Source organism: Fusarium oxysporum, chromosome 7 (assembly GCF_000149955.1).
Source record: "Fusarium oxysporum f. sp. lycopersici 4287 chromosome 7, whole genome shotgun sequence".
Taxonomy (NCBI): Eukaryota; Fungi; Ascomycota; class Sordariomycetes; order Hypocreales; family Nectriaceae; genus Fusarium; species Fusarium oxysporum.
In genome coordinates, this window is record NC_030992.1 from 3,228,373 (window position 1) to 3,244,330 (window position 15,958).

The 15,958-nt window shown below is 49.1% G+C and overlaps 9 protein-coding genes across 13 annotated transcripts; 6 read left to right on the forward strand and 3 right to left on the reverse strand.

Moving 5' to 3' along the window:
* Positions 1-923, forward strand: FOXG_10434 (NADH dehydrogenase (ubiquinone) Fe-S protein 4). The gene is made up of 3 exons (XM_018389771.1): positions 1-264; positions 330-434; positions 500-923. Exons 1-3 carry the CDS (start codon positions 86-88, stop codon positions 807-809), a joined length of 594 nt encoding a protein of 197 aa, XP_018248101.1. The 5' UTR covers positions 1-85; the 3' UTR covers positions 810-923.
* On the reverse strand, positions 132-2,586 carry FOXG_10435 (uncharacterized protein). 3 transcript variants are annotated; one of them, XM_018389772.1, is made up of 4 exons: positions 2,323-2,586; positions 2,175-2,251; positions 1,792-1,987; positions 132-1,613 (listed from the first exon to the last, which is right to left on the reverse strand). In XM_018389772.1, the coding sequence occupies exons 1-4, from the start codon at positions 2,323-2,325 to the stop codon at positions 1,143-1,145; spliced, it is 747 nt and encodes a 248-aa protein (XP_018248102.1). In that variant the 5' UTR covers positions 2,326-2,586; the 3' UTR covers positions 132-1,142. The 3 variants fall into 3 exon arrangements, with proteins under 3 accessions (XP_018248102.1, XP_018248103.1, XP_018248104.1); XM_018389773.1 differs by having other exon boundaries at positions 1,792-2,251; XM_018389774.1 differs by having other exon boundaries at positions 2,175-2,586.
* Positions 2,587-3,089: 503 nt separating this feature from the next.
* FOXG_10436 (uridine kinase) lies at positions 3,090-5,797 on the forward strand. The gene is made up of 9 exons (XM_018389775.1): positions 3,090-3,802; positions 3,851-3,928; positions 3,988-4,037; positions 4,100-4,244; positions 4,303-4,345; positions 4,401-4,486; positions 4,546-4,615; positions 4,667-4,898; positions 4,956-5,797. Exons 1-9 carry the CDS (start codon positions 3,605-3,607, stop codon positions 5,437-5,439), a joined length of 1,386 nt encoding a protein of 461 aa, XP_018248105.1. The 5' UTR covers positions 3,090-3,604; the 3' UTR covers positions 5,440-5,797.
* A 20-nt stretch (positions 5,798-5,817) lies between these two features.
* Positions 5,818-9,903, forward strand: FOXG_10437 (NADH dehydrogenase). The gene is made up of 2 exons (XM_018389776.1): positions 5,818-8,377; positions 8,424-9,903. Exons 1-2 carry the CDS (start codon positions 6,313-6,315, stop codon positions 8,438-8,440), a joined length of 2,082 nt encoding a protein of 693 aa, XP_018248106.1. The 5' UTR covers positions 5,818-6,312; the 3' UTR covers positions 8,441-9,903.
* Positions 8,456-10,339, reverse strand: FOXG_10438 (uncharacterized protein). Its single transcript, XM_018389777.1, has 2 exons — positions 9,904-10,339; positions 8,456-9,853 (listed from the first exon to the last, which is right to left on the reverse strand). Exons 1-2 carry the CDS (start codon positions 10,056-10,058, stop codon positions 8,689-8,691), a joined length of 1,320 nt encoding a protein of 439 aa, XP_018248107.1. The 5' UTR covers positions 10,059-10,339; the 3' UTR covers positions 8,456-8,688.
* Positions 10,045-13,305, forward strand: FOXG_10439 (Ras-like protein Rab-6B). 3 transcript variants are annotated; one of them, XM_018389778.1, is made up of 6 exons: positions 10,045-10,632; positions 10,684-10,709; positions 10,771-10,859; positions 10,912-11,041; positions 11,132-11,410; positions 11,460-13,305. In XM_018389778.1, exons 1-6 carry the CDS (start codon positions 10,586-10,588, stop codon positions 11,513-11,515), a joined length of 627 nt encoding a protein of 208 aa, XP_018248108.1. In that variant the 5' UTR covers positions 10,045-10,585; the 3' UTR covers positions 11,516-13,305. The 3 variants fall into 3 exon arrangements, with proteins under 3 accessions (XP_018248108.1, XP_018248109.1, XP_018248110.1); XM_018389779.1 differs by having other exon boundaries at positions 10,684-10,859; XM_018389780.1 differs by having other exon boundaries at positions 10,771-11,041.
* FOXG_10440 (ribose 5-phosphate isomerase A) lies at positions 11,573-13,369 on the reverse strand. The gene is made up of 2 exons (XM_018389781.1): positions 12,427-13,369; positions 11,573-12,370 (listed from the first exon to the last, which is right to left on the reverse strand). The coding sequence occupies exons 1-2, from the start codon at positions 13,160-13,162 to the stop codon at positions 11,928-11,930; spliced, it is 1,179 nt and encodes a 392-aa protein (XP_018248111.1). The 5' UTR covers positions 13,163-13,369; the 3' UTR covers positions 11,573-11,927.
* Positions 13,370-13,503: 134 nt separating this feature from the next.
* Positions 13,504-15,433, forward strand: FOXG_10441 (uncharacterized protein). Its single transcript, XM_018389782.1, has 2 exons — positions 13,504-13,878; positions 13,964-15,433. Exons 1-2 carry the CDS (start codon positions 13,837-13,839, stop codon positions 14,699-14,701), a joined length of 780 nt encoding a protein of 259 aa, XP_018248112.1. The 5' UTR covers positions 13,504-13,836; the 3' UTR covers positions 14,702-15,433.
* A 131-nt stretch (positions 15,434-15,564) lies between these two features.
* FOXG_20298 (uncharacterized protein) lies at positions 15,565-15,660 on the forward strand (the record flags this gene model as incomplete). Its single annotated transcript, XM_018400568.1, has 1 exon — positions 15,565-15,660. The coding sequence occupies one exon, from the start codon at positions 15,565-15,567 to the stop codon at positions 15,658-15,660; it is 96 nt and encodes a 31-aa protein (XP_018248113.1).
* Positions 15,661-15,958: the final 298 nt, after the last annotated feature.

Here is a 15,958-nt window from a genome sequence, read left to right on the forward strand (position 1 = left end):
ACCTCAGAATATCGCCGCAGTCCACCATCACTCACTTCAGAAACGACAAGCCCTTATCGCCAATTGAAAGCTACGGCCTTGCACCATGGCCGCCCTCCGATCTCAGAGTGCGGCTCGTATGCTGCGAAGCGCTGCTGCGCCCAGAGTCGCCCTCTCCGCCGCACCCCGACGATTCCAGAGCAACGTCACTCAGGCCAGCGGCACCATCACTGGCCCTGTTACCAGCGAGCCCGACTACAATATCGAGGCTGACAAGGCTACCTCGTACGATTCCTCGAAACGCGATTGAAAATTGGAAAGATGGAATACCAGTGCTGACTTAATGCCAGCACCTACACACCTGTCCCTCGATCCGTCCAGAATGGCAGCGAAGAGATCCTTCCCGCTGCTGTGATCTCAGGCGCTCCCATGGAGCTCCAGGCCCGAACGGTTCGGTTCGTCTGCCCACATACATGACTCGAATGTCGTCGAAAGCTTCAGGAACTAACAATTACTACAGCATCTACCAGGAAGCTAAGCCTGCGACTCAGTCCGGCGACTGGCGCGGTCGACGCTGGCGAATGGATTGGGATATTCTTCCCAAGGGACATCGATGGGAGAACCCTTTGATCGGTTGGCAATCTTCGGGTGATTTTATGCAAGGCACCCACATCAACTTCTCGAGCAAGGAGGATGCTATTCACTTTGCTGAGAAGCAGGGTTACGAGTACTTTGTTCAGGAGCCCAACTCTCGCAAGTTTGCACCTAAGGCTTATGCCAACAACTTCCTGTACTCTGCCAGGAAGCTTAAGCACATCAGGACGAAATAGATGGCTCGGACAGCCCGGCTCCACGTAAATATGTTATAAAGGCTCATTTAAGTTCAGTAACTTTCAAATACATGAAACCTTAGGCAATGTCACCCGTGAACTGCCATGTATGATGAGTGAATGATTAACCTTGCCTCTAGGATGCTGTCGAGGTCTACAGCCTATTTATGACAGCCTTTTCAGAACGCCCGACAGCCAGCCTTTGTCTTAGTCTTAATCCTTACCATTAGGATGTCAATATTATCCCAAACGCCAAGCGCTACTGGACAAAGCACAGCGCCACACAATCAAAAATACTACTCTTTGAACATGCCTCCAGGTCGGGTATCAATATCACGTTGTAATCATGGGGTCATGTCCATTTCCGGGGTGAGGTCTAGGGCTGTCGGGTTCTTCTCCGTTCAAGCCAATATCCAGTCGGTCAGGTAAGTTTTTACGCTTATCTCGGGCAGTATTTTCGGCCCAGACACGCATTCTGACGAGCTGGCGAATAGCTGCTTCACGTCTTCGGGATTGTCTTTCAAGGATGGCCCGGTTTACGCTGTCTGCAACTTCTCGTCGCAACTCTGGCTCTAGCAACGCTGCTAACTGGGGCTCGCGCGCGTCAGATGGAATCAAGAGCAGTGCCATGGTCCTCTCCAAGTCTTCCAGAAACTTGGGGTTCGTGGGTGCTTTGGGGCCCAGTTCCTCAGTAGCGAAAGTGAGGGCTGGTTGAATATCTCCAGTCGCATTACAAGCGCGAATGAGTTCTATGAGCTGAAGTCGTAGCAGGGTAAAATGCAGTGCCTTATCTCCATCTAGAATCTTTATGTCGAGTTAGCGACAATACATTCCAAATTTATGAAACTAAGAAGTGAAAAGAAAGATAATCATAAAAAAGTGGTTGTTCCTCATCAAAGGCCCGAAGGCTCTATGAGTGGTGCATGTAAAACTCGTGTTCTAATCATATAAAACTTGGGTACAAGGAACTGGAAATGCATACCTGTGGGTCAAACTCATTGAGTGTCGTTATTGCCGTCTTAATATCACCACTATGGATGCAGTTCTGGATCTCCTGCCTCGCTATAATGTGCTGCGTGTCCTGGTGAGGTTCGAGATTGGCTTCCTTAGAAAAGTTTGCTGCCGCATTCGGATACCCTTCCATAGTAAGATAGTCCAGTATTAGAGCGTTGATATCACTTCAAAGCTCGTTAGCAACTGCTGACATGAAAGTGCGTGCAACAACGAGATGTATTGAATGGTGGGTTCAGAAAAAGAAGATTGATATCGTGTTTCCGCATTATATGCTAGGAGAGATTCCCATTGATAGTGCGTTCATCACTTCACCAAGGTAGGTGACATGGCTGGAGGGGAAGAGTATCGTACCTTTTGGGAGACTTGACGTCGTGAACACGCCGGTCAAAGGCATGCTTGACGGGAGTAGCTGTAGAAGCAGATGACGTCTGATTCTCGAGTCAGCGCCCAGCTATACAAAGCTTGGGCTGAAGCTCGGCTTGTCGACAACAAAGCTCACCATTTTGTCTAATAATCCCAGCACGAATATCGCTGCGAGTCGAAGCTTGAACGGAGAAGGGTTAATCGACGGCACAGTATAGAAGCAATAGCCGGAAGTAGGCGATTCAGCGCATCGAGAATCAGGCCACAATCCAGGCTCGTGATCTGTATGCTACTCGTAGGAAAACTTTCTGTGTTTACTCCGAACGATGTAAAGAAGAAAGAAGAAAAGAAAAAAGAGAAGAGGTTGACGGAAGATGGAGGAGAAGAAAATATGATTGGGGGCTGGAGGAAAAGTAGCGCCGTGTTCGTGGGTCCAAAGCCCATAGCCTCATAACTGGGCTTGAGAGCCAATCATGTCAGCGAAAAGCTCCACTGAGCTCTGTCCTGTCTGCCTCAGGTCTCCATCAATGACAGCCCCGCCAAACCAAGGTAAGGTCCCTGAAAATGAGCTCCGTTGTATGCCGCGGCTATGCCATTGCTCTCGATGAATCGATTTGGGTTGTGCAATAACATCCATGATATGACCCTAATGACAATTTCAGGTGTCAATTCAATATTTCAGCTATAGTCCTTCGGGTATAATACAGCTAATGAGCTCTAATCCGAGCATCAATGATGGTCATGGTACCCTAACTCATGAGATCAATGTCATGAGCCAAGCCACAGATTACATGCAACGAGGTCACCATGATCGAGCTAGAGGCGTGATACCTACAGTAGAACAGGGCTAGACTTATTTACAGTAGCTTATCTCTTTTGATCGTGCGGAGAATGCAATGCGCCTTCGGCCTTCGCCGTCTTTCGATAGACACAGATACGGCATGAGGAGAACCCTGACGAGGTCAGGTCGATCGTCAAAACATGAGCAGGGCCAGGGCTGAGCTGATTTATCTTCTTACACTTTTGCTTTCTAACTCAACCACCAAAGTATATCTATATATCTACTATCACTCTCACTCTCACCTTTTCCTCTGACCTATAGCTACAACTGCTAGCAATAGCTCATCTCATCACTGAAGCTCTCACTGCTGTCCCGCTTCTTCTTGGCCCTCTGTGGATCACACACACGACAGGACCGTGCTCACTGCTCCACCAACAACGGGCAAGCCAAACCCTCGAGTCGAAACCTTGAAGGCACCATACTCGTACAGCTCGTGGACATTGCAGGGCTAGTTTTCGGAGAGGAAAGTTTGAGTTCTCCAGCTACCAAATATTCTCGCCTTTCGTTCATCCGATCCTCGTCCTCTTCGCCCCAAATCTTAGGTGACGGTGACCTCATCGAGAACTAGCCCACCGCAATGTCCGCCTCTGCAATCCTTGAAGTCAACGGCGGGCTCGAGAGTCATGTCACGGTTCAGAAGCGAGCTTACTATTCACCTCCTTGGGCCGATGTCAGCATTATCGGCGTCGCGGGCAGCTCAGGTTCAGGCAAATCGACCTTGTCCCAGGCTATCGTCAAGAAGTTGAACCTACCCTGGGTCGTTATTTTGTCAATGGCATGAATCCCTGAAACTATCCTTCGAACATAAGCTCATATATAACAGGACTCTTTTTATAAGACCTTGACACCCGAGCAGTCTAAACTGGCCTTCGCCAACGAATATGACTTCGACTCGCCTGACGTATGCTTCCTGTGACATAGTATGAACTGCCAGAATAACAACTGATGCTATTCTTATAGGCCATCGATTTCGATGTTCTGGTCGATAAGCTACGGGATCTTAAGGCTGGGTATGTGTAGTTGACGATGGCTTTGGGATTTACACCTCACTGACGTCTCACCATACTCACAGAAAACGGGCTGAAATTCCTGTTTATTCATTCGCCAAACATTCTCGATTGGACCGTACAACATCCATCTACTCGCCTCATGTACTTGTCCTAGAGGGTATTTTTGCGCTTTACGACCCTCGAGTGCTTGAACTGCTTGATATGGGTGTATGTTAAAACCGATGCCCTATTGAAGCGTATGATTTGGACCTAACACTGAACTTAGATCTATTGTGAGGCAGATGCAGATACTTGCCTGTCAAGGAGACGTAAGTCTTGACGTTACGAAGACCTATGGAAGGGTTTCTGACCAGGTTGGTGTAGTTGTCCGTGATGTACGAGAGCGTGGGCGGGATATCGAGGGTATCATCAAGCAGTGGTTTGGATTTGTCAAGCCAAACTTTGAGAAGGTAAGCTCCCCGTATCAGAAACAGAGGATTTCTTACGAAGGCTAATTGACAACTTCAAGTTCGTCGAGCCCCAACGGAAGGTTGCTGATTTGATCGTACCGCGAGGAATCGAGAACAGAGTTGCCCTTGGTGAGTAGTCACAAGACCTTGAAAACCTGACTAAAACGCTCATGTTCGTAGAAATGATGGTTCAGTTTGTCGAGAAGAAGCTGTTCGAGAAATCAAGACATCACCGAGAGGCACTGTCCCGCCTGGAAGCAGCAAGTAAGGATTCACCGCTTTCTGAACGGGTCGTGGTCTTGGATGATACACGACAGCTCAAATTCATGAACACCATCCTTCAGGATATTGACACAGATCCTGAGGATTTCATCTTCTACTTTGACAGGCTTGCGAGCCTGATTATTGAACAGTAAGAGACTGAGAGGCTGTGAGTGTGAAAGACTGTTTGTTCGCTAACACTTCATAGGGCCCTCAACAATGCCCATTTCGAGGCCAAGAATATTGTAACACCCCAAGGATACGAATACAAGGGTCTTGTATCAACGGGTGAGGTCTGCGCCGTTATTGTACTCCGAGGAGGATCAGCGTTTGAGCCGGCGCTTCGAAAGACTATTCCCGATTGCCGAACGGGCCGTCTTCTTATCCAATCCGACTATTCCACGGGAGAGCCGGAACTTCATTACTTGCGACTACCTGACGATATTGCAGACCAAGAAAGCGTCCTACTTCTGGACACCCAGATGGCTACTGGAGGTGCAGCGTTGATGGCGGTGCAAGTCCTGGTCGATCACGGCGTGAAACAGGATCGTATTGTTCTAGCAACATACTCGGCCGGCAAGGTTGGACTTCACAGATTGACATCCGTTTTCCCAGAGATTACAGTCGTGGTTTGCAACATGCTCGACTACCAACAAGAACGATGGGTCGAGAAGAGGTATTTCCGCTGCTGATGGACCACTCTTATATATAGTATACTTTGTCATGATAGATGATGGCGGAAGCTTGGAAACAACGCAGTGATAGTGGTAGTCAAATCAAGATTGACGATAAGGATTATCGGAATGCCCGGTAATTATATCCGTAAAGGAAGCAAATATGCGAACAGCGCTGCGTTTGGTTGCTGCGTCAGCTCTTCACAATCTTGAGATCCACCACAATTGGCATCTCATCAGCATCTGTAACGTAACTGATCCACGACTAGGATCCACGAAACGGGACGTCCGAAACCAACAGGATAGTTGGAAAAAAGAGGAGCCACTGTGTGATATTTGACGCAAACCAGCCAAAGTCATGGCATGGCGGCCGACGTATCCGAGGGGTCGATATGGCTTCAAATGAGTACGTGGGGTTTGTCTATGTGTGGCCTATGATTCAATGACGATGGAAAATGAGATATTGATGTTTGAAGTGCGATATGCTGTACGGTAGTGGAGTCGCCGATCTTCGGTTGTCATGGATCGCCAAGAAATTGGTGGTGATGAAGGAGAGCTCTGGTAATGACGTAGCTGTACCGTACAGTAGGTACCACCTCTGGAAGTCTCAGCTGCAACCACATGTCCAGTCTTGCAGCCCAGTTCATCCCTGGTTGAGCTCCGTAAACGGGAAGATCCTTTTTTAGATGCATGCATTACACAATACAACCGAAACTAGAAGACTCTTTTTTCTCTGCTTCACTCTTGTTCTCTTCTTGCATCATCCATTGAGTGTTCTCTCACTAACATTCTGTGCTTCTGCTCGTGTCATGATCTAGAAAGCACCAAACGTTTTCTTTGACCTCGTGGGCTTATCATTGACGTCGAACATCCCCCCAATTCCGCAAAATAATGCCCGTCTCTTCCATGATGGCCGCGCGACTGGCTCGCGCCGGTCAAAACAGGGCCATTACCAGCTCTCGATGCTTCAAACCATCTCTCGCTCCTCGCCCAATATACTCGTCGCAATCGCGAAGCTTCGTCAAGCTCACAGGGGCTTCGCCATCAATCACAAAGGGCTCTCCAGCAACTAGCCGAACCACCCGCCAACTACCCTCCCAGTTCTTCGTGCGCGCTCTATCAGGAAAACCACTTCCCCAAGGAAAGTCTAGAGCCCTTAATTTTTGCTACCGCCTAGCGGCTTGGGTTGGTATTTCAATATCAGTTATCGGCGTTGGTATTGTTGGCTTCTTCATCTACGATGCCAGCACATATTTCGAGCACCCCACTCAGAGCGATATCGATGTCTCAAAGATTGCCCTTCAGCCTCGCAGTGGTGGTGAAAAGAACCTGCCAATCGCCGAGGTATTCATTGATGATGACGACTCGGAGGAGAAGCGTCGCCTCAAAGACAAGCCACGACTGGTGATTCTTGGTGGCGGATGGGGAGGTGTTGCGCTCCTCAAAGAGCTGAACCCAGACGATTACCATGTTACTGTTATTTCGCCAACCAATTACTTCCTCTTCACCCCTATGCTTCCCTCAGCTACAGTAGGTACTCTCGAGTTGCGATCTCTTGTTGAGCCTATTCGACGAATTCTGAGCCGGGTTAACGGTCACTTCATTCGCGCCAAGGCTGAGGATATCGACTTTTCGCACAAGATGGTGGAAGTGTCGCAAGTTGACGCAAACGGCAAAGATATCAGATTCTATGTGCCATACGATAAGCTTGTCGTTGCTGTCGGTTCGACAACCAATCCTCACGGTGTCAAGGGTCTGGAAAATGCCTACTTCCTTAAGGATATCAATGACGCACGCATGATTCGAAACCAGGTCATACAAAACTTCGAGTTGGCCAACTTGCCTACATGCCCGGATGAGGAACGAAAGCGTCTACTTTCCTTCTGTGTCAGTGGTGGTGGCCCTACAGGTGTCGAGTTCGCTGCTGAGCTTTTTGACCTTCTCAACGAGGATTTGACGAGGCACTTCCCCCGACTTCTACGTAATGAGATCTCAGTCCATCTTATCCAAAGCCGTGGACACATTTTGAACACATACGATGAGACTGTTTCACGATATGCTGAGGAACGCTTTGCTCGCGACCAAGTTGACGTCCTCACCAACTCTCGTGTCAAGGAGGTTCTCCCCGACAAGATCATCTTCACACAGAAACAAGAAGATGGCACAATGATCACCAAGGAGCTACCTATTGGTTTCTGCCTTTGGTCGACTGGTGTTTCGCAAACCCAGTTCTGTCAAACACTGGCTGCTAAGCTGGGCAAATCTCAGACAAACCGACATGCTCTGGAGACTGACACCCACCTTCGTCTTAATGGCTCACCCCTGGGCGATGTATACGCCATCGGAGATTGTTCTACAGTCCAGAACAACGTTGCCGACCACATCGTCACTTTCCTGCGATCCTTGGCCTGGAAGCGTGGCAAGGACCCTGAGACACTTCAGCTCAGTTTCGCTGACTGGCGAGGTGTTGCTGAGGACGTCAAGAGACGATTCCCCCAGTCTATCAACCATCTCAAGCGCGTGGACAAGCTATTCAAGGAATTCGATAAGGACAAATCCGGCACACTCGACTTTGATGAGTTGACACAATTGCTAAAACAAGTCGACGACAAGCTCACATCCTTGCCTGCTACTGCCCAGCGCGCTCATCAGCAAGGACAATATCTTGCTCGCAAGTTCAACAAGATGGCACGCATGCATGAGGGCCTGAACGCCAACGACATTCGCGAGGGTGATGTTGATGCTGCTGTTTACAAGGCCTTTGAGTATAAGCACCTAGGCAGTCTCGCTTATGTTGGTAACTCTGCCATCTTTGATCTTGGTGAGGGTCGAAGCTTGGCTGGTGGTCTCTGGGCTGTTTACGCTTGGCGCTCTGTCTACTTTGCCCAGAGCGTGAGTCTGCGAACACGACTATTGATGGCCATGGACTGGACCAAGCGAGGTCTTTTTGGACGAGGTTTGTATCCCTTCCCATTTTCACAAACATCTCTGACAATAAACAGATTTAATGAGTTTCTAAATCTATTCTTATGAATGCTTAATATTTGTCATTTCTTTAGACCTTGAGTGAGGCGTTGGAGCTTAGTATAGAGGCATAGCAGGACTTGCGAAAAGCACGTTTGTAGACGCGATGTTGCTGAGGAATCGCAAGTCTAATTTGCATGATGGAGTTATGCTCTATGAGTTACGCTTCTGGGGCCTTTTTTTCGCAGAAAAGCCGAAATATTATTTTCTCCATAAAACACCTAGACGCCCATCTATCTTCTATTATATCATGAAGTCCTTGTATGTCCACTTCTCCGTAAACTTGCGCTTGGCCTGCTTGTGGAAAGCAATATGCCTTCTGCTCTCTACCTTGCCACGCACCAACATGCTTCGGTATCTGTCCCGGAGCATGTTGCCCTCAGGCTTGAGACGTCGCAGCGAACTCTCGAGCTCATCTGGAAGGACAAGCTCAAGATCTCGTTCAGGAAGCTTGTACTTGCCGAGCTGCTTGCGGCGCAACTTCTCGGCACGAAGCTCATCAATAGGGTCGGTTTCGTCGTCTTTTTGCAAGACAAGTGCCTTGTTGCGATCTCTCTCCTCAATCTCCTCGGCAATCTCCTGGATGCGCTGGGCTTGGCGACGGTGGGCCTTGAGGGCAGCCTTGTGTTTCGCGAGACGCTCCTCTTCCTTGCGGCGCTTGATGCGATTGCGCTGAGCTTGGGTCTTTCTCTGTGGGCGCTTGGCGGATGGCTTATCATCTTCAGCACCACTCTGGAATCCTTCCCATTCGGAATCCTCCTCCCACTCTGAAAGGTTGGCACGAGCCTCTGCGGCCTCCGCCTCAGCTGCTGATCGGGCTGCAGCCTCCTGCTTAATGCGCTCCTGTTCCTCTTTCTCCAGACGTTTGCGCTCAGCTTCAAGAGCCTTCTCGCTCTCCTCTTCCAGACGTTGTGTGTACTCGTTGAAATCAGGGTTGTAGCTGTATCCTCCTGTGGGCTTGAGGACAGCAGGCACTTGCTTGCCACTCTCCAACAAAGAAAGGGGCTCCTTCTTCATCGACTTTGGAGCCTTGGGCTTGACCTCCTCTTCCAAGAAGTTTTCGGGATCCTTCGCCTTTGGCTCTACAGGCATGTCCCAGATATCATAGGTGGCATCTTGTACTTGGACAGTGTTCTGATGTTCTCCATCGGCCACTCGCTTTAGTCGCGCGAGCTCCTTGTGTGACACCCAATCAGTCCTTTGGCGCTTCACAGGAAGAATTCCGTTTGTTGTCTTGTCGCCCGGTCGCTTGCGCATGGAAACGGCGGGCACGGGAGAACGGGCATTGATGATCTCGTCAGCCTTGAGGCCCTTCTTGATGTGCTTGTTGAACCTTTTGGGGAGACCGGCATCGCCCTTAGTATCGAGAGTGAACAAGTCTTCAGAGGACTTTTCCTTGATAACACCACTATAGAGATATTAGCAGAGCGAGAAAGAAATGCTTAGAGTTTAGCTCACCCAGCGATAATCTCCTTGTTCAATTCTTCAAGACCCTTCTGCACCTCGGTAACATCAACATTTTTCCTCCACGCCTTCTTTCCTTTTCGCGAAGGCTGGTTGAACTGTTTGGGAGCATCGCCTCCCGTGGCGTTCTTGGATTGTAACACTGGCATATTTGCGAGACCTCTCTGGAAAAGGATATCGCGTTGTCGATAATGAAGAACGAAAATGCTGCTTGTCAATAGAAGTGGTGGGGGACCGATTTCTTTATTTTTTAGTGGAGCCGGGAGTCTCGACCCGCTACCTCCATATAAAATACAAAAGCAAAGCAATCAAGCGCTTGACTTGATGGGGACTCCGTAATGGACGGCGAGAGATATGTTCTTATCGGCACGTGCACCTTCCTCGGATTCGTTCAGGGTGGCCTCCATGTCATATGCTCCTGCCAAATCCAGGATCTAGACGCTCCTTTCTCCAGATTCCAGCTGGTAATTAGCCTTTTATCCCTACGATACAAATTGCCACTCTGAGGTCGCATCATTCTGTTATTCTTTCTTTTCTTGTGTCGCCAAGAAAGAGAACCTATTCCTCGAAGAAACCGAGATCGCATCCTTTCCAACGGCCTCATATCCATTAGCTTGACAGCTGTCAAATCCACCGTCCCTTACAAGCCTCCGAACGAGACAACAGGACCGCAAAGATGTCGCAAGCTGGCGGATCATACAATAACCCCTTGAAGAAGTTCAAGTGTGTACATCGAGAATTTATGTTTAAATCATTCAGCTAACAGATGTTCAGGTTGGTGTTTCTAGGAGAACAGAGCGGTATGTCGATGTCCGACTGCGGAACCGTCCGAATCAAAATCACTAATAACGATCACAACAGTCGGGAAGACCTCTTTAATCACACGATTCATGTATGATTCTTTCGACAACATGTATCAAGCGACAATTGGCATTGATTTCCTCTCCAAGGTCAGGACCGTGACAGCCGACTCCTAGGCCACACTAACATCTGCCCACTTAGACCATGTACCTCGAGGACCGCACGGTGCGACTGCAGCTATGGGATACTGCTGGACAAGAACGATTCCGAAGCTTGATTCCTTCTTACATTCGCGATTCAAGCGTAGCTGTTGTTGTCTATGACATCTCTAGTATGTGCCCCTGATGACCCCACTACCCGGCTACCCCCTCGCCGTCAATGTGGCTATGCACGAGTCGTGCTAACACCGCTCTTCGTATAGACGCTAAGTCATTTCAAAACACCAAGAAGTGGATCGACGACGTACGAGCCGAGCGAGGTAACGATGTTATTATTGTGCTGGTTGGAAACAAGACGGATTTGAACGACAAGCGGGAAGTGACCACACAGCAGGGAGAGGAGGAGGCAAAGAAGAACAACCTGATGTTTGTCGAGACAAGCGCAAAGCTGGGCCACAACGTCAAGAACCTGTTCAAGAGGATAGCACAAGCCTTGCCTGGCATGGAGGGAAGCGATGCCGCGGCGCAAGCTTCTAATCAGAGTGAGTATTTATGCCCGGCAATTCCGAAGGTAACTAACACGATGCTTAGTGATTGATGTCAAGACGAACAACTCGCAGCAGTCGCAAGAAGGCTGCGCATGCTAAATACGCCAACACCGATTCGGGACTGGAGTACAGGAGTGCCCGGGAAAACGCAAGCCGTACTCAAGATGCGAAAGAAGCCTGGCTACCTCGCACACAAAATAGGATATCAAGCATAGCGTGTGGATCTGAGTGCAAGAGCTTGTATAATACAACCAGGACTACGAGCCTACGATCGTTATATAAGAAACTTTAATGTTGATTCGACTGGCTTGTGCTGGTCAATCATTTCGCTTCTATCTCGTTACACTTTCATCAGCCATGCCGCTTCAGAACATCTTATTATATGGTTAACGATCCGTTCCCTTCACTTCATTATGATTGTTCTCCACATTTTGTTTATCGGGCTTGGCAATTATCCGTCAAGAACTGTTGCATCTTCCATGCCCCGTTCCCAGTTTATACTCTGGGCCGTTCAAGCCGCATTTTGTACTTGCACCTCACCATTGGCGAGGCCGAAATAAGCAGCAATTGGCTTCTGTGCTTGAAGTTGCTTGCCCAGCTTCACGGCTTCACTGCCGTTAAAGCCGTGGAACAGTCCAATTTCAACGATGCCAGGGGTTCGAACCAATTCCTCAGCGAGCGCATTAACTTCCCAGGCACCGTCCTTTCCACGACCATCCCCTTCCGACCTGATGTCCTTGGGAAGAAGCAAGGGAGAAAATGGGGCGTCAATAAGCCACATACCGTTGTCTGTCACGCATTCTCCAGCTTTGCTAGGGAGGCCTGAACGGACAACAGGGTTGGCTGAGCCCATGGCTCGAAGACGGGTCAAAACATCAGGGGCAGATAGGGGAAGGACCTCAATGGGAATGGTCTTCCAGGTGGTACATAATCTGGGAGATTGCTTTCGGTAATCTGTTAATTGTCAGTCTGTTTCAAATTTTTCAGAAACAAAAACACTCAGTGCATACCAGCGACGGCAATGAACTTCTTAGCAGCAATTGCTACCAGTTTCTCCTGGAACAGACAAGCACCACCACCCTTGATAAGATTGAGATCCTCGTCAACCTCGTCAGCGCCGTCGAAGGCAACATCAAGAGGAACAGGAAGCCCATCCACGACAGGTCTCTCATCAAGATTGACAAGGTTGAGACCAGCAGCGCGAATGAGACCCTTTGACTGGCTTCCAGTAGGAATAAAGGTCATTTCCTTGTAAAACTCAGGACCCTTGCTGACAATGGCGTCGACAACGTAAACAACAGTACTGCCAGAACCAATGCCGACGAACTTGTAAGAAGCATCGAGGTGGTCATTGACTGCCTGGTAGGCGGCCAATTTCTTGGCCGATTCGACTAGGTTTGCTGCTGAAGACATGGCTCTCGGATTGGACCTGTAAGTGAGACTGAGACCTTGAGTCTGTTTATAGCTGCGTATGTGGGTTGGTGGGATGTGCAGGACCCCGCGGTGCGGATGACGAGGGGTGGTGGGGAGATATCGTGGAGAAGTGTAGGGTAATTGAGTTGAGAAGAACCTAGCACCTGGAGCCAACGTTGTAGTTGAGTGGAAAGTATGATATGTGGAAGCTGAGGACAGTATGGATGGTTTCGGGATAATATAGTGTTTCATGAGAGAGTTTGTAGGAAGAAAAGACGCAGTTCCGACCAGAGCCGGCGACTTTCTAGTGGAGAGATGTGAAAGCCACTTCATGTAGGAAGAGAAATGGACCCTTTTTACCCAGGGTAGTCAATAAGCAAGCTTGGAAAAATACGGCAAAATAGAAAGTCAGGGTATCTACCAGGGCACGAATGGGCAGTCAGAAAGGATCACATGTGATTAACTTCCCTCAGTCACCTCAACTCGATGGAAGTCAGATCAGGAAGATGTTCTGTTGTGTCTTGCGAATCACGAGCTGTGATTTAGCGGGCCAGCGAAACGAATATCTGAGGGGGATCAAGAGACCCAATTGGGTTTTTCTAAACCTACCGCACTTCACCTAGAAGAGGCAAGCACAAGCGCAGAAAGATTATCTACAGCTTGGGCGGGTTTGGGGCGGATTTGGGGTTGCAGCAAGTGACGTGATGGCTTGCTGTCACCACCAAAAACTCAAAAGATTTAAGATGATGAGTCAGCATTATGATTGGCTGACATGTTTCTAATTCAGCCCAGCTTTGTCGGTTACCACGTGATTTAAGATTACACCGGCAGTCTCGGGCGCAAGTTCTTGAAGCAGACCCTGGTTGCATCATTCATTTGTCCCTGTAATTTCGTTCTTCTCCTGCGCGTTCCTTATTCAGTCTCGATATCAACAAACGACGAAGAATAGTTCATTGAGTCCAAAGGTCCTGGAAGGAAACCTCATATTTTCAAGAGAACGCGCCGCCATGTCTCGGTTTACTCGATCCCTCCGGGTACCCCGGCCTAAGGTAAGGAGGAGCACGCGACTCGATCCTGATATCGTCTCATGAGGACGGCGATGAGGTCAACAAATGCTAACTGAAGTGTTTGCAGAGCCTATTCGGCATCACCAGCCTCCAGACCGGCGTCGAACTCATCGCTCTGGCTCTCGTCTTCAACAAGATCACTGGCGTTTACGGACTCCTGGCCATTCTTACTGGATATCAGCTATCTCTCCTCCAGCTCTCAACATACGTCTACTCTATTGCGGTTCTCGTAGGACTAGCGATTCTTATTCCTCACGTTCGGCGACAAAGCCCTTTTGAATGTTTGGCGCTCGCATGGCTTTACATCATCGATACCGTTATCAATGCAGCATACACCGCAGCCTTCGGCCTGGACTGGTACTTCTCTACTCAACTGAGCGAGACAACCGAATCCAAGAAGACGGATCTCCCTAACTTTGTGGCTGAGGGTATGCAAGGCCTGCGCAAGGAGGCTGCCATGCATGGAAAAGTCGTTCCTCAGGAAACGGCTGCCAGCATGCTGCTGATTGTTGGCGCGACGTTGATCCGTGTGTATTTCAGTTTCATCGTCATGGCGTATGCACAGCAGGTGTTGCAAAAGTATATGCAACTGATGATTCTGGAAGGCCCTGGCGTTGATGACCAAGAAGGTCCTTTCGCTGAGGATCTTCCTGACGGTGAGGGCCGCCGGGGACGCCTTGGCCGTTTGATGGTATCATGTGGCAGAGCTTACTGGCTTGACACCCGGGAGTCTGATGAATGGGCTCCCAATCTGGGAGGACCCAACAAGCCCGTCTCAGCGGGCACGCTCTCTGGCGAGGTTTAAAACCGTTTCATACGGAATCTACCGCGAATCACTGGGCGATCCTGATGAATCATTCTCAGGGCTAGAAGTCAGAGATGAATAATAAGCGGACAGGCCGGGAGGGAGAGGATGTTCTCTTTTTGCATTTCGTGGTGCAACATAGGACCGGTGTTTTAGGTTCAGCAATTCGCATGTTCATGGTCAATGGACCAACACGATAGACGGAGTTTGTTTAGGAAGAATGTGGCATCTTGAAGATGCAAGGGGAAACAAGCATGAAGTCAAGTCCAGTCTAACACGGAAAGTATGCCGAAGACTCGGCCGGCACGGAGGAAGAGCGGCATATGCGGCGAAATCGCGGCATGTTGTGGATCCTCTGAACGGCCGCTGCGGGCTGTCAGAGCGGATGAGCCGACACAAGAGGTTGAGAGCGGATTGCGTGATAGGACGATCCCGGTTCAATGCTGAAAGACGTGAGAGGCACATGATATTATCTCGTCATTCCACACTGGGCTATTATGGATCGATGAGCACAAGGTTCTTCTCTTATATACTAGAGTTGTTCTGGGTTATGAATTGGGTACATTGAGTACAAAATATTGGGATAATGATAATACTTGCTACGCAGCTTAGCACCTAATACACCTTTGGTTAGACAATGAAATTGAATACTAAGATCTGTTCTTTCACAAACTGCTATTGTCATCACTGTTTACTTTCATCTTGATATGGTTATTGGATAGACCGGCCAATCACATTTGAGCAGTTAATCAATCAGTAAGCCTCAGTATAAAATAACTAGCCTCCGTGCTCGGACACTCCCGCCTACGGAGGCAGCGAGAAGGTATCTTCCGATATGGATGGTTAATGCCTGTGCTTCTTTGATGGCTCTTTTCTTTCCGATGTATGACCTCAGACATCGTAAGGTCGTGAACATGGCAGACAGGATTACCAACTGCCTCCGTCTCAGATATGCATGATGAAATCGTAAAGTAAGCTCATGAACCTTCAGGACCTAATATCATTGGGAGAAATGAGAAACATACGGACACCGGCCGGTAGTCGGAGCGATCCCTGTAATTCGCAAGTGATTTTTCGTTTCTGGGGTGGTCATGCAATTCTTCGCAACAATAGTATCTCTCATCATTTTGGTAATTCTTGCGCGGACCGTCGGTGGCCCAACACCATCCCTCAGCAGGAACTCGGGGTGGGTCCAGGTCGCTATGTACCCCTGTATGTATCTCCTGCCCAATGCCGGTGTTCGCGCGGGGAGCTTTA